Raw genomic sequence first — 17,278 nt, 5'->3', positions numbered from 1 at the left:
TAAGGGTTCATGCACTGTCTCAATGGCTTTCTGCACAGTGAGGTCCAGCATGTATTTGAGGAAGATACCTCATCCTGCATCTGGCTTCATGCAGACTTCACAGCTTTTGCATTGGATCTTGCCGGTTCTGCAGTGAGTTGTCCACCTCTGATGTTGGCTTAGTTTTTCCTTTTTCTTAGGAATCTCTGAGTGTTTCTGGACTTTCCATTTGTTTTATGGTAGTTCTGGCCTCTCCCTGTTGATGTCCACTGCCCTGTCGGCCACTCCCCCCCCCCACACACAAAGCCTCCCTGCAACATGAATCTAACACGTTTCCTCACCTTCCTCGTTCAGGTCTTTGATCTTAAACATTAAGTCAATTTTCTCTCCACAAAAGCTAGCTGACTTGCTGAGTATTTCCTGCATTTCTGTTTTTCATTTCAGATTTCCAGCATTTTTGATTTTAACACTCCACATTTCTTAGCATCAAATTTCATGGAGTCAGAGTAAAAAGCATGGAAATAGGTCTTTCAGCTCTACTTGCCCACTCAATAAGATTTCCATATAAGCTCACCATGTTTGGTCCACATTCCCTTGAGACCTTTGCTATCCACGTACCTGCCCAAGCATCTTTTAAATAATGTCAATGAACCTGCCTCAACCACTCATCCACTATCTGTCTTCCCATTCCCACAGACTCTTCTTTATCTTTTTGAAGACCATTATTCTTCACCATTTGTCTAACCTCCAAGATGGGTTTTGGTGCTCATCTTTATGACTTCAGCCATCTCTTTCCTACAAACTTACTAGATCTCAGCTCATGGCTCTTACACACCCTTTAGTTTGATTAATCCATCCTTGAAGCAACAGACCGGGTCCTTAGCTCTCAAATCCCATCCTATAACTCCCCTGTCACTTTTCCTTCTTTAAAATGCTCCTTGAAGTATGGCTCATCAGACTCAATAAATATTGAATCTTGATCATAGTTATACTATTTGGTCTTTCATCCCAATTATCTCACCTCAATCCCTTTTTTGCTTCTCATTGAGCCTTTGTTGGATTTAAGCATCAAATGGAGCAACAAATAATCTGCAGGAGGAACTCAGTGGGCTATGAAGCATCTGTGAGAGGAAAGAGGAAAGGTGTACAAGATAATGAGAAGCATTGATAGTCAGAAGCTCATCTGGGACTGAACCTTGTTGTTACATATCTCACTTGGTTTCACTTTGCAGGAGGTGATTGCAGATATTAAGGAAGAGGATGTGCTGGAGTTTTTGAAAACCATCAAGTTGGATAAGTCACTGGGATTGGACGGGATGTACCCCAGGCTACTATGGAAAGCGAGGGAGGAGATTGCTGAGCCTCTGGCGATGATCTTTGCATCATCAATGAGGACGGGGGAGGTTCCGGAGGATTGGAGGTTTGCAGATGTTGTTCCCTTATTCAAGAAAGGGAGTAGGGATAGCCCAGGAAATTATAGACCATGGAAAGGGTGCAGAGGAGATTTACAAGGATGTTGGCTGGATTGGGAAGCATGCCTTATGAGAATAGGTTGAGTGAACTCTGCCTTTTCTCCTTGGAGCGACGGAGGATGAGAGGTGACCTGACAGAGGTGTACAACATAATGAGAGGCATTGTTCGCGTGGATAGTCAGAGGCTTTTTCCCAGGGCTGAAACGGCTAGCATGAGAGGGCACAGTTTTAAGCTGCTTGGAAGTAGGTACAGAGGAGATGTTAGGGGTAAGTTTTTTACGTAGAGAGTGGTGAGTGTGTGGAATGGGCTGCCGGTGACAGTGGTGGAGGCCGATACAATAGGGTCTTTTAAGAAACTCTGGACAGGTACATGGAGCTCAGAAAAATAGAGGGCTATGGGTAACCCAAGGTAATTTCTGAAGTAAGGCCATGTTCGGCACAGCTTTGTGGGCTGAAGGGCCTGTATTGTGCTGTAGGTTTACTATGTTTCTAAAGAAGTAGTCCACCTATGCCTGCATGGTTTTAACCCAAAACACCAACAATTCATTTCCTCCCACAGATGCTGCTTCACCTGCTGAGTTCCTCCAGCACTTTGTCTGTTAAGAGTTAAATAATATCCTCAACAAGTGTAACAGTTCCCTCCCCAACGATTTTTTCCAATAGCTCTAAATGATCTAAAATAACAAGGAAGGCTGATTGGTCATTCTTTCCATGAATTATGTATGCTCACCATGGACTCAATATTAAGTCCTGTAAATGCTATGGAAGAACATCTATACCTAGACCTTACATGAAGTATCATTAACTGCATACCATTTAGGTACACCAGTGGGTAACTGAGTCGCAGAGAGCTGAATTATTTCTTGAACAACACAAGAGATGCTGCAGATGTCAATTGTCCTGATGAAAGGTCTCAGCCCGAAATGCAGACTCTTTGCTACTTCTTGACATGCTCCCAATATTATCCCCATATACCATCACATTAGATACCATGTTTAGATACAAGGCAATAGCCTGGTGAGTTATGGCCAAACTAATGAGCAACTGGCCCCATCCAAATCTGATCTTGAGTCAACGCTGTGAACAGGTAACTGCCAATGATAATAGAGATCAGTTCCTTGAAAAGATAAATTAAACAACAACTCCGACAGTTATTGGAACGATCTCTAAATGAGTCGCCCATAGTATCAGTATTGCTCTGGCATTTTAATTTGAATTATGATGTAAAAAAATGGTCCGACATGGGCTATTTAGTTACAGGTTGTCCATTACTGGTTGAAGGTCCATCCGAATTCTCAGCTGCACTACTGGATGAAAGGTGACTCCCTTAAGGACTTCAAATACCTTGTGAATGACCCTCCTGAGCTATGGGGGCAACAACAACCTCACTCAGTTGAGGCTTGGTATGCATTTTCATCTGGGAGGCCAATACTGTCGGTCCAGGTCAAATCCTCCCTTTCTGAACCAACAAACTGTAATCTGTGAGGACAGGCAGCAACACCTCTCTCAAGGTCATCCTCAACTTCAGTGCCTCTGAAGGCTGAGGAAATCCGGTATGTCCTAAAGACCCTCACCAATTTTTATGGATGCGCTATTGAAAGCATCCTCTCCAGGTGCATCGCAGCTCTGCCCAGCACCAGAAGAACCTGCAAACGGACGTGGGCACAGTTCAGTCAATCACGAAAACAAATGATGACTCCATGGACTCTGGCTACAATTCTCCCTGCTTCAGAAAAGCAGCCAGCATAACCAAAGGCCCCTCCCACCCCAGACATTCTCTCTTCCCTCCCCTTCCATTAGGTAGAGGCCACAAAAGCTTGAAAACATGTACCACCAAACACAATGACAGCGTCTATGGTGCTGTTACATGGCCCTTGAACTGACCTCTTCTACATTAAAGATGAATACTTCTCCTCACCATCTACCTTTCCATAGCCCTCTCAGCTTATTGTCTACCTGCACTGTGACCGTAACCCTAACAATTTTCCTCAAAGTACTTATGTCTATATGAATGGTTTGCTACATTTTTCACTGTAAACTAATACTAACTTAACTTTGGTTTGTTAAACCAAAATTCAGAAATTAGAAATCTAGCATCAACAAAGTAACGACTGGTTTGTCATAAAATTCCATCTAGAACACTAGAACAGAGCTGAGGACCAACTTCTTTAGTCAGAGGTTGATGAATCTGTGGAATTTACTGTCACAAACGGCCATGGAGGCCAAGTCATTAGGTATACTTACAACGGACGTTGATCATTTTTGTTTAGTTAGGGCGTCAATAGATTATGGGGAGAAGGAAAGAGATTGGAGTTGAGAGGGATAGTAAATCAGCTATGATAGAATGGCCTAATCTGCTCCAGTGTTTTAAACAAATCTCAAGGTTGTATACAGTAATTTATACATTATTTGTTAATAAATTAAATTCATCTTGATTTTTGATGTTCTGCAGAAGAAAATCTGCCATCCTTCTGGTCTATATGAGACTCCCTACTCAAGGTGCTCGCTGTTTGAAGAGACCGAAGCATTAAATTCTAGTTTTTCTTTATCCTGCGGATGAGTATTAAAAAATAATCGCTATCCCTCAACCCCAAAACAAATGCTTTTTTAAAAAAAACTAACTAAAAAGCCAGGAGAGGTAAGTCGCTGGAGGCTCAGCACCCGCAGCTAGTGGACTGTTGGTAGAGGGGGCTCGTTGTCAATATGACCGCGAACAATGATAATCTGGGTCAGTGTCGGGGGGGGCGGGCCAAGCGAAAGGTTTTAAATAATGGACGAAAGAAGCGAGAGGAAGCTTTTTGGAATTCACTGGTGTCCGTGTCCCGCTCGCGTGTGACTGCGCTCGGTTATCTCCGCCTCTGCTCCTGTAACCTGCAGCAACCCTCCGTTCAGTGAGATCTCGACCAGACAGCTGAGTACACAGCCCTTTACATCAGAACAATCCTAGCGGACAAAAAACAGTCCCAGGTCTTAGAGAACACATTCTGGACGCGAGAACGTACCGAAACCAGGCTGACCCAGTTTCCCGTCACCCGGCCGGCGTTAGGAACCGGTCCTTCATAGCCCGCAGCGCAGATCCGTCAGCTCAGCCAACCGCCGGGAAGCTCACCTTGCTCAGAGAAAGAGAGAGGGAGAGAGGGAAAGGGTCCTTACTCCAGCCCCGGTGGAAATGCCGGCTCCCCTGCTGTTCCTGGGCACCGTGGCTCTGCTGTCCGCCGCGAACGCCGCCCCTCCGAGCCCGTGTGCCGGCCGACCCTGCCTCAACAATGGCACTTGTCTAACTTTCCAAGGACAGCCGACGTCCTACAACTGTTCCTGCAGCCCCGGGTTCGCGGGCCAGCACTGTCAGGTAAGGGTGAAGGGCCGATGTGGTGGGAACTCCCTGCAGGTGCTGGCTGTTGGGTCGGGAGCGGGGTTGGCGGTGATCCCAGGGCTGCCATTCTGCATGGTCTGAAAGTGGAGGTTGTGAAGATAAGGCGAGCCCGGCGGCGGGGTGGTTCCGCGGTGTTCAGTGAGAGAACCGAGCGACCAGTCCCGGGTGCACCTGGTTCGCACAACAGCATCAGAAAGCGGCGGGAATCCGAGAGCTGGGAGAAAGACACTCTCAACCCCGGACTAGTCACAGACTTCCATGCCCCGCACCGACTCAACCCTCCGACCCTTCACCAATCTCTCCCGACCCCGCACCAATCACCTTCAAACCCGTACAAACCCGACCCCGCACCAACCCCCACCTCCGATCCCCATAATCACTTCGACCCCGAACTAATAACCCCAAACCCGACCCAGCACAAGCCGTGTTGCACGCTGAGTGCGCGATGTGGCGGAGAGTCACCATTCCCGGGGCCGGGGCTGAGTTCCGTGAACAACTTTGATGAACAAGGTGATTCAATGACAGCGGCCGACTCCCCCTTCGCTCTCCACACCGCACGCCGTCCGCTTTGTCCGGACCTTCCTTGGAAATCGGCGACTCCGACAGCTGGAGCTGTCGACGCCCCGCTCTTCGCTCCCCCGCCGGCGCCGAGCTCCGTCCCTCCCACTAACTTGTTAATAGATATCTCCCCCCCACCCCCCACACCCCTCACCCCACACCCCACACCCCACACCCACAGGCTCCGGCTAGCGGGGCGAAGCCGGCCTCATGGTATGAGGGGTCCTCAGCCGAATATGCACACCTCCGCTAGAATGAATACGCGTGTTTGGAGACTGCAGGCTTAGTCATTTGATTTGGGAACATATCGAGCCGCGCTTTGAAGTCTCGGTCACTCACCTCATCACAAATTGGGACTGTTGGAGCGATGTGCAGGTGAACAAGGGGCCCAGCAGCAGGGTCGCTTCCATCTAAATGACAGCATGTTGCCCCATTTGTATCCTCTCCTCATGTTCTCCGTGAACCCCTTTCCCTCCTACAATCCTATCCCTAATCCTGCCTCTCCCACCTGCCACAATTCCACCCGCTCCCCGTTCCGCATTTTCCATCCAAGCCCTCACTTACTCCACCTCTCCCGTATCCTTTTCCTCCGCTTGAATGCATTCTTTCTTTCTCCTCTTCACCCCCTTTCCTCTTATCTTTCATCTGCCCCCATTCTCCTCACCCAATCCCTTCTCCTCCATTCCTTTCCATTCTTACTCTCCTTTCTTCTTCCGCTCCTCCTTTTTCCTCTTCCCCTCTGCCCACCCTACCCCACCCTACCCTACCCTACCCCCTTCTTCCATCTCCTCCCCCTTATTCATCTTCCACTCTCCACCATTTCCTTGTTCTCATCCTGTCCATCTTCCACGTGCCTCCTTCGCATCCATTGCTATTCCACTTCCTTCACCCTTCTATCCCAGACTCCTGCTCCTTTCCTGTCATTCCTACCTCCATCTCTCCCCTTCCACCATTTCCCCCATTCCTCTATCCGTTGATGCTTTATCTTCCTCCTCCTCTCACTTCCTCCTCCTTCCCTTCTCCTTTCTTTCTTGCTCTTCTCCCCTCTCCTTTTCCCTCTGCATTCTTCCCTCCAACAGTCTTGGCTTCTTTCTCCTTCCCCAACTCACTATTTCTTCTCCGCTTCCTTCATTTCCCTCTCTCCTTCACTCCTTCCTCCTTTTTAACCTTCTCCACTTCCATCCCTCCTCACCCATCCTTGCACAACCACCATCTCCCAAAGAACTGAAGTTCTATTCCAGCAGTTCCAGAAAAAATACACCTTTAACTATTGTGGAAGATGCTAGTGTGAGAGATTGGGTTGATTGGGAATTGAATTGAGCTGTCAGAGATCATATTCTCCAATACCTAGACTGAATATTCTCACAGTTTGTAAGGAGGATCTAGACTGGAGTCAATATACATCTTGGAGTGTGAATACTCAGTAAGTCAAGGTTCCAGAATCTAGATTATTGGTCCTCTTGTGTTGAGTTAAGTTAATGCAAATTGTCAGTTTATTGGTTTTGCAGATAAAATGAAATTGTGATGATGCAGCTAGTTCTAAATCACTGTTCTAATTCATTGTCTAAATCTCCCAAAATTTGAAGCAAAGGTGAATTGGGTAACCTAATAACTATCTGCCACAAATAATTGGCAGCCAGTATGGTGACTGGTTTTCTGCAATTAATCATATCTGGTTACTCTTGGTGTATTAAGTTATTAACTTGGCAATAAACTAATATTTGGAAGTTAATTTGCAGGATCCTTTCATTATACATGCAGATTTTAATTATACAAGTGATTGCAAATATATTTATTTGTTCATAGGTTTTTTTATATTTTTTGATTAATTTCCCCTTCTCTCTACTCTCCACTGATAGCAGAGCTTTGACAATGCATGCAATAATTGACTAAAGAACCTTACCACATTGAATACAAGTTTTGTTAACTGTAGACATTACATCTGCTCTGGTCCTCTATCATTACCCATGTATAAATGTGTATAATACAGCAATTACTAATATCAGGTACTCTGTGCATTTCTGATCCTAGCTCAAAGGAAGTCCATTACATTAGTACTTGTCAGTGGTCTTCATGTGGGTAAGCACAGTTCATTGTTAAGTAGGGTGTGTGAGAAGGGTGGGATATGAGTGATGAGGTTGTGCAAAACCAATCACAATAAATATTTATACTGTAATATTACCCAATGTTATCTAGAGCTCCAATCTCCAACAAGAGAGTTGCCATTGTGCATGCAATCTATTGTAAGCCTATTAATAATGTAGTAATTTTGCCATAAATTTTATAAGTTCTTTGTCTCACCCCATCACCCCACTCTATTTCCTGAGTGATTTTGCACTAGCCTAAAGTCCACAGGTTATATTTTTCCAACAAATCTCCATACTTTTTAACTGCTTCCCCAGAATAGGAGAATCTATTGAATAATCCTCAGTGTGGTTACTGAATGGGCCAAGAGACATGCTGAGCTCATTCACTTTATTAACTTTGCCTCCAACTTTCACCCTGCCCTCAAGTTTACCTAGTCCATTTCCGACACCTCCCTCCCCTTTCTAGATCTTTCTGTCTCTATCTCTGGAGACAGCTTATCCACTGATGTCTACTATAAGCCTACTGACTCTCACAGCTATCTGGACTATTCCTCTTCTCACCCTGTCTCTTGCAAAAACGCCATCCACTTCTCGCAATTCCTCCGTCTCCGCCGCATCTGCTCTCAGGATGAGGCTTTTCATTCCAGGACGAGGGAGATGTCCTCCTTTTTTAAAAGAAAGGGGCTTCCCTTCCTCCACCATCAACTCTGCTCTCAAACGCATCTCTCCCATTTCATGCACATCTGCTCTCACTCCATCCTCCCGCCACCCCACTAGGAATAGGGTTCCCCTGGTCCTCATCTACCACCCCACCAGCCTCCGGGTCCAACATATTATTCTCCGTAACTTCCGCCACCTCCAACGGGATCCCACCACTAAGCAGATCTTTCCCTCCGCCCCCCCGTTTTTCGCAGGGATCGCTCCCTACGCGACTCCCTTGTCCATTCGTCCCCTCCATCCCTCCCCACTGATCTCTCTCCTGGCACTTATCCTTGTAAGCGGAACAAGTGCTACACATGCCCTTACACTTCCTCCCTTACCACCATTCAGGGCCCCAGACAGTCCTTCCAGGTGAGGCGACACTTCACCTGTGAGTCAGCTGGGGTGATATACTGCGTCCGGTGCTCCCGATGTGGCCTTCTATATATTGGCGAGACCCGACGCAGACTGGGAGACCGCTTTGCTGAACACCTACGCTCTGTCCGCCAGAGAAAGCAGGATCTCCCAGTGGCCATACATTTTAATTCCACATCCCATTCCCATTCGGACATGTCTATCCACGGCCTCCTCTACGGTAAAGATGAAGCCACACTCAGGTTGGAGGAACAACACCTTATATTGGGTCTGGGTGGCCTCCAACCTGATGGCATGAACATTGACTTCTCTAACTTCCGCTAATGCCCCACCTCCCCCTCGTACCCCATCCGTTATTTATTTATATACACACATTCTTTCTCTCTCTCTTTCCTTTTTCTCCCTCTGTCCCTCTGACTATACCCCTTGCCCATCCTCTGGGTTCTCCCCCCCCTTGTCTTTCTCCCTGGACCTCCAGTCCCATGATCCTCTCACATCCCCTTTGCCAATCACCTGTCCAGCTCTTGGCTCCATCCCTCCCCCTCCTGTCTTCTCCTATCATTTTGGATCTCCCCCTCCCCCTCCCACTTTCAAATCTCTTACTAACTCTTCCTTCAATTAGTCCTGACGAAGGGTCTCGGCCTGAAATGTCGACTGTACCTCTTCCTAGAGATGCTGCTTGGCCTGCTGCGTTCACCAGCAACTTTGATATGTGTTGCTTGAATTTCCAGCATCTGCAGAATTCCTGTTGTAGACATACGAAATAATGGAATTTGGATTCACGGTCAGGTTTTATCATGAATCATTTAAGTTTGGGAATGTTTGCCAATTTAATAGTCTCCTTTTTTGTTTAGGGCCAATATGAATTAATATTGGTTTATAAAAATAAAGACATATTCACAGTTCCATAATAGATCTTTCATGAGTGCTCCTTTGAAAACAACAAAGGATTTGGGGAATAGAGAAATGAACTACCTGTACCATTTTCATATTGCTCTATGCCCATCTCTAGCTTGAAGACGTTAGACTGAGTTTTGTCCTTTACGGTCTGTCTGTTCTGGGTTTTAACATGTGCCATTGGTAAACAATGTAATCATTTGCATCATAGACTGTTCACACCCTGTGGTGTTATTCTGTTTTGTCATGGTATCAAGTTTTTCATATTTTGGGCCATGACTTTGATTGCTGCACTGGGCAGGTACAATGTAGATTTGCTGCTCAGTAGGTGAAGTTCACCTTTGTTTCAGTCCTTGAGCAAGAATTTATAACCTCTCTCTAGACTCTTGAAAGATGATAGAAAGTTCTCTTGAGGAGAAATAAAAGTTGAAAATGTGAACAAAGCTATTCTTGGGAGAAGCAAGTTCAAAATTTGAATGTGGACTGAGAGGATCAATTAAAAAGTGGTGGAATTTTGGATGGGTCATCTATTAGTTTCCAACACAAAGTACATTTTGAGCTTCTTTGTACTGTGGTAGAGAGGCACAGCTTAGAAGGAGACCTGACGGTGTCTTCAGTGACTACCTCTTTCTTAAAGAAGGAAATACTTAGTACTATTGGAAGATATACAAGTGTAGCTTCTCAATCCTTTCCCTTAGGCTGATGTAGTATCAGAAGGCCATAACTGGAGCAAGTTCCTTCCGGGGAGTCGGAATGGAAGAAGAATTTTAAATCTCTTCTCAGAATTAAGGCTTTTCCATCTGATTTCTAAGATCAGGTGTGGCTAAGCACAGATCCAATACCATATTCAAGTTTGCTGTCATAGGCTAAATCAAAAGTGGTGATGAATCAGCATATAAGAGGGAAATTGAAAATCTGGCTGAGTGGTACTGTAACAACAACTTCTTACTCAGTGTCAGCAAGACCAAGGAGCTGATTATTGACTTCAGGAGAAGGAAAGCAAAGGTCAATGTGCCAGTCCTCATCAAAGGGTCAGAGGTGGAGTGGATCAGTACCTGAAAATGCTTGGTGTTATTATTTCTGAGTTCTGTCCTGGGCCCAGCTAGTAAGTGCAACCATGATGAAAGCATGGCAGCACCTCCTACTTCCTTAAGAGTTTGCAAAGATTCTGCATGACATCTAAACTTTGACAAGCTTCTATAGATATGTAGTGGAGAGTGTATTGACGGACTGCGTCACAGCCTGGTACGTAAATATCAATGCCCTTGAATGGAAAATCCTACAAAAAATATTGGATATGGCTCAGTCCATCATAGGTAAAGCCCTTCCCACCTTTGAGCACAGCTACATGAAGAGTTGTTGCAGAAAAGCAGCATCCATTTTCATTGACCCCCACCACCCAGGGCATGCTCTCCCCTCACGGCTGCCATTAGGAAGAAGATACAGGAGCCTCATAACTCACACCACCAGTTTCAGGAGCATCAGGCTCTTGAACCAGAGGGGATAACTTCACTCAACTTCACTTGCCCCATCATTGAAATGTTCCCATAACCTATGGACTCACTTTCAAGGACTCTTCACCTCATTTTCTGAACATTTATTGCTTATTTATTTATTATTATTATCTTTATTTTTGTATTTGCACAGTTTGTTGTCTTTCACACCCTGGTTGAATGGGGAGGTTGGTGTGGTCCTTCATTAATTCTATTACGGTTATTGTTCTATTATAGATTTATTGAGTATGCCCATTAGAAGATGAATCTCAGGGTTGCATATGGTGATGTATATGTACTTTGATAATAAATTTACATTGAACCTTTTGAACTTTGAACAACAATGGTTCAGTTATCCCATATGGAACAGTCTGAATAATTGAAGACTGCATTTAGTTCCAGAGCCAGAAAGCTTCTGTTGCTTTATTTGTTATGTTCAATGTCAATAGTACAGTAGCATTTAATTTATTAAACTCTGGTTCCAATGAACTGACCTTATTATAAATCATCCATTGTGAATATTTCATCATCTCTTTGTCTCCATGGCATTGCACATTTTGTCCTGATAATTACACAGAAAGCTTACTTAGTGAGGTGTAATCCATGTTGCCAAGTTAATCTGCTCTTGTATTTATTAATTACTTTAGTATAAATTTATATATAAAAATTCAATCACAATTAAAACTTAATGCTCAGTGACATCTAAGACCAACTAAGTTGCCTTCTGCTTATCATGAGAGATTCTCATGAGTGTATAGGTAGTTAGTGAAGGCATGTGGTGCACTCAGTTTTTGGGTATTGAAAATTATTTGAGTATTGAATATTTTTGCTCCATCTAAACTCCATTGCTGCATCTCTTGTGAATTTTATGGTGAAATATTTCAGAATCAGTTTCAATATCACTAACATACAGTATGTTGTGAAATTTGTTGTTTTGTGGCAGCATTACAGTGCAATACATAAAATATTATAAATTACAACAAGAAATATATATTAAAATTGAATTATGTAAGTAGTGCAAAAAGAAAGCAAAAATAGTGTGGTAGTGTTCTTGAATTGGTTCATTGTCCGTTCAGAAATCCAATGGTGGAGGGATAGAAGCTGTTCCTTAAACATTAAGTGTTTGTCTTCAGGCTCCTGTATCTCCTCCCCAATGGTAGCAATCAAAAGGGAGCAAGTCCTGGGTGATGTGAGGTTTGGGTGTTCTGAATGCTGGATGTCACCTTTTTGAGGCATCGCTCTTTGAAGATGTCCTGGATGGTTGGGAGGCCAGTGCCCATGATGGGGCTGGCTGAGATTGCAATGCTCTGCCGCTTTTTCTGATCCTGTGCTGTATCCCATCTATACTAGATGAAATGCAACCAGTTAGAGTGTTCTTCATGATATATCTATAGAAATAGTTTGAGTTATGATAGGCATAGAACAATTTTTATTAAAAATCTTAATGATTATTAAAAAGTCAGAACCCTAAAGACCTGGTTTTCAATCAGCATTTCCTCTTTGATCCTGATATCAAAGGCTGTAATAAACCTTTGCTTGTCTCAAGCTACCCTACTCAATTTTTGTGGTCAGGATAAGACGTTTTCACAAGGAAGGCTATTGTGACACAGTCATCACATAGATGAGGAAACTATTGTTCATATTTCATATTTATATTTCCCACAATTGGTAGAATTCTTACTGGTCTTGGCCATTCATTATTATACCGGTTAAGAAAGATATTTGGGAAAGGGAGTTTTTACATCAATGAATCTGTGCAAGGAAACTTAGTAAAACATGTGCAGAATATAGATCGTATGCCAAGATGTGCATCATATCCTGTATTTTTATATAAACACACAGTTTTAGCACATTTACAGTCAGTGGCCACTTTATTAGGTACACCTGTACATTTGGTTGATAATGCAAATATCCAACCAACCAATCGTGTGGCAGCAACTCAATACATAAAAAGCATGCAGACATGGTCAAGAGGTTCAGTTGTTGCCCAGACCAAACATCAGAATGGGGAAGAAATGTGAACTAAGGTGCATTGACTGTGGAATCATTGACGGTGATAGACAGGGTGACTTGAAATATTGCTGGACCATTTCAAGCTAACAGGAAGGCAACAGTAACTCAAGTAATCACAACGGTGGGTAGGTGACCATCTCTGAATGCACAACACGTCGAACCTTGACATGAATGGGCTATAGGAGCAGAAATTCACAAACCTGAATTTGGTGGCCACAGGAGCTACCTAATAAAATGGCCACTGAGTGTATGTACCATTTGTAATGAGCATCTGGACCCATCAAGAATCTGTATGTACGGATATGTAGGCCACTGCAAGTATGCTGTATATTTTATCAGCTTTGTGCAGTACATTCATGCAGAAGCTCCGGATGAAGTATGAGTCAAGCTTAATTTATGGTCAATTTTTTTCCTTTTAATGGGCGTGCACTGCATGTATGGGACAGTGGTTAAATTATTGAACTAGTGTCCAGAAACCTAACTTGCTGATGGAGGGACATAAGGAAAGGGTCTGAATCCCAATGTGACAGTATGAGAAATTAATTTCAAACAACAAAATCACTCCAATAACTCCAGGATAAAAAAAGGTAACAAAGAATTACTAGATTGCCATGAAAGCCCTGTGGTTCTCTGCCTCACTATAATTCTTCAGGGAATGTACTTTTACTCCTCATGTATATGAAGGATGTAAGTAATAAAGTCAATTCAATTCGATCCTTACAAAATCTGTTTTAGAAGTAACTTCAGACCACCAGTGAACCCTAAATGTCCTCAGTAAATCTCAGGGACAAACAATACCTTGTTCCTCCTTTTGGTGGCCTCTGCATCCTGTGAATGGATAAATAAATAAGTGTTTGAAATTGGCATTGAGTCACCAGTGGAAAGACAAGAGTGAATTGTTATCTGTTGCCACAATGCTGCAAGTATACAGCTGGTTAGAAAGATCAGGCTTATTTATTTCAATTTGCAGCTCAGGCGCTGTGATCATTGACAAATCAATTCATGCAAATGGAATTATGAAGCCTTGCATACAGCGACCATGTACCACCGCAGAGCCCCGGGCAGGAGGCATGGCAACCGTTAGCTCAGTTCAACCCATTTTAATGCCAGAGGGTTCCTTCCTAACCCAGAGTTTGGGCATTCAGATCTACGAAAGCTAACATGAAATTTATCTCAACAAGCCAAAGGCGTTATGAAGGAGCAAAAGGAACTTATCTTCATGTAGACAAATACTCGAAATACTCTGTAGCTACAAAAGAGGGCAAAAAGTCTAATTGAATATCAGCTCCTGGCTCTGCTGGGTTGGAGTCTAAAGTGAAAAAGCTATTAATCAAATAGGCAGAACCTTGTTTAGACTGCAGTTGGAAAAACAAGTTGAGTTTTCAACAACAAACGCAGGGAAAGATTTTATTTTATTCAGTGATACAGTGTGGAGTAGGTTCTGCCTGCCCTTCGACCCACACTGCCCCAGCAACCCCTGACAAACCCAACTAGACCTAACCTAATCACGGGACAATTTACAATGACCAATCAACCCACCCAGTACGTCTTTGGACTGTGGGGGGGGGGGGAGCGGAGGACCCCGGGGGAAACCCAGGCATTCTACGGGGAGATGTACAAACTCCTTACAGGAATTGAACTCTGAACTCCACAAGCTGTGATTGCTTTGCACTAACCACTACACTAAGATTAATTTGGTTCTCCTGAATGTACAATGCCGATTCTAGGGCTTAAAGGAATCAATTGTAAATAGAGTACAGAAACAAGTCTTTTCAGCCCATTGAGTCAGTGCCAAACTATTAATCCGCCCAGTCCTAGGTGGCATATATCCATTCTTCATCCTAATTAATTTAGAAAGCTGAGGGGTGATAGTTCAATGGACGGAGCAAAACAGGAGAGTAGATGTGAGAAACTCCTGGTTGGGAGTTATCCAGAACAACAAGGAGTGATCTTAAAAGCTAGACCATTCGTACAGGAATAAGGGGAATAGGGAAATTGCCACTGCCGCATCCCTCATATGATTAAGGATAGTGGATTGATAATAATTTTCAATAATATGATTGGTAGATTCAAAGTATGGTCTAGGTGGGTAACGTGAGTGTTGAGGTTTAAATGGTGCTATGAATCATTTGACTAACTCTTCCCATGCAAGGTTTGACTGACTCATCTGATTTGCTCCTCTCTCTGTAACTTATTCGTAGGCTTCCAGACAGTATTGAAGGATCCCTTTACTTCTGGGTGCTGCCATATTAATCATGGAGACACACGTTCAGCATTCTTCAATCATTTAATATCTATTTTGAAAGCATAGGGGTAGCGTTTGGTGCATCACTTAATTGTGCCAAAGATTACTGATCAGAGTTTAACCGATCATGCCAGCATTGAACTCCAAGATCCAAGTCCCAGAGCTGTATTAGCATTGTGCTAACCATTATGCTACTGTGATGCCCCAGGGGTTTGAGGTTTTTTTTTCTAACCTTGATTATTTATACCAAGTTTGTGTCAGAGAATTGTTTCAGCACAATGAGAAGCCATTCAACCTTTCAAGTCCATGCTAGTTCCTTTCAGTCCCATTTTCTCTTATTTTCTTTAGTTCAGTTAATCAATTTCCCTCAAGTGCCTGTACAATTCCCTTTTGAAAGCTCAGATTGGATGTGCACTCAATGGCCACTTTATTAGGTACCTGCTCGTTAATGCAAGTGTGGCAGCAACTCAATGCATAGAAGCGTGCAGACATGATGTAGAGGTTCAGTTGTTTTCAGTCCAAACGTCAGAATTGAGAAGAAATGTGATCTAAGCGTCTTTGACTGTGGAATGATTGTTGGTACCAGACAGGGTGGTTTGAGTGTCTCAGAAACTGTTGATCTCCTGAGATTTTCACACACAACAGTCCCTAAAGTTTACAGAGAATGGTGCTAACAACTAAACAAAAATACCCAGTGAACAGCAGTTCTGAGGGAGAAAACACCATTTTTAATGAGAAAGATCAGAAGAGAATGGCCAGACTGGTTCAAACTGACAAGAAGGTGATAGTAACTCAAGTCACTACATGTTATAACAGTGGTGGGCAGAAGAGCATCTCTGAATGCACAACACATTGAACCTTGAAGTGGATGGGCTACAGCAGCAGAAGACAATGGACATTCACTCAGTGGCCATTTTATTGGTACTTCCTGTACTTAATAAAGTGGCCATTGAGTGTATTCTGTTCACATAAATATTTAATATTAAAATACAGCCATAATCATAAAACTAATTCCTTACCTGATGAGTAACCAGTCTTGTAGCTGGTTGAAAAAAACGTGGTGAATGTAAGATAATGATGAAACTAGATTTCATACTTGATGGACACCTGTGGGTTGGATAACCTATATCTTAATCTTTGACATCTCGCAGCACATTCTCCGCAGAGCAGGCTCCAGCTGATTAAGTAGGTGATTGTGGGGGTGGTGTAGAGGGGAGGATTGATTCAAGAGAAGAAAAAAAATAGCCTCTGATTACATTTCACAGATCAGCAGAAGCTAAATGTTAGCTGTTACATTTACAGGTGACTGTACAGTCTGAACTACAAGTGATTAAACATTCCTTTAATGCTTAAGTGACTTCCTTTGTCCTTTATTACACTAATAAGATAGTGATTGAAAAAATGGTTATTTATGATTCTATTCCTGTTAGCCTAAGGAAAGGGTTCTATAAATGCAAATATGCATATTTCCATTTCATATGTGGAACATTACCAGAGCATCAGATTATAATATCTCACATCAATAATTGTCCTTTGTCAAAGGAAACATATCGATTTGAATCCTGTTGTATATGTGCTGAAGTGACCCTATCAAGTGTGACTGCTAATTAGAAAAGATTTCTAACCATTTTATAATGCAAATAAGGTATTGCAATGTCTTGATGCCATAAACTGCGCGCAATAGCTTATCATGTGAAAGTCACGTGTAAGAGATATGCAAAGAGGATAGGCGCATGGTTTAAAAAACAGCTATTCATTGTGTGAAGGGGGATATCATCTTGGAACTTATCCTGCTACTCTCATGCAACTTTTAGCAGAGTATCATGCAACGAGAAGCCTGGTAGCACAAAGCCTCCTGTGTCACTGCTCCTTGCTTTCCGCTGGACAGGCAATTTTAAAATCTGCTCTTGCATCTAAAGTTGAATTAAATTAGTGGCAATGCAATTGCTTAGCTGCCAGTATCATTGACAGTAGGCATCCATGGAAATACTCAAAGAGAGATCTGAAGTTAATTCTGCACCAATTTAAGAGCCATTTCTTGCCATTCCATAATATTGATTGTTGTGCCATGTGGTAGCAGGTCTCAG

General features: G+C 43.3%; 1 protein-coding gene across 1 annotated transcript in view; it reads left to right on the top strand.

The window, feature by feature from the left end:
- The first annotated feature begins 4,446 nt into the window (after positions 1-4,446).
- Positions 4,447-17,278, top strand: part of dner (delta/notch-like EGF repeat containing) — a 357,439-nt gene continuing 344,607 nt past the window's right edge. Inside the window, exon 1 of the mRNA XM_072254507.1 lies at positions 4,447-4,800. Within this exon, the coding sequence (XP_072110608.1) occupies positions 4,621-4,800 (180 nt within the window). The 5' untranslated portion in view covers positions 4,447-4,620. The remainder of the gene's footprint in view (positions 4,801-17,278) is intronic.

Source organism: Mobula birostris, chromosome 4 (genome assembly GCF_030028105.1).
Source record: "Mobula birostris isolate sMobBir1 chromosome 4, sMobBir1.hap1, whole genome shotgun sequence".
NCBI classification, from domain to species: domain Eukaryota; kingdom Metazoa; phylum Chordata; class Chondrichthyes; order Myliobatiformes; family Myliobatidae; genus Mobula; species Mobula birostris.
This window is presented reverse-complemented; position numbering and strand designations above follow the sequence as displayed.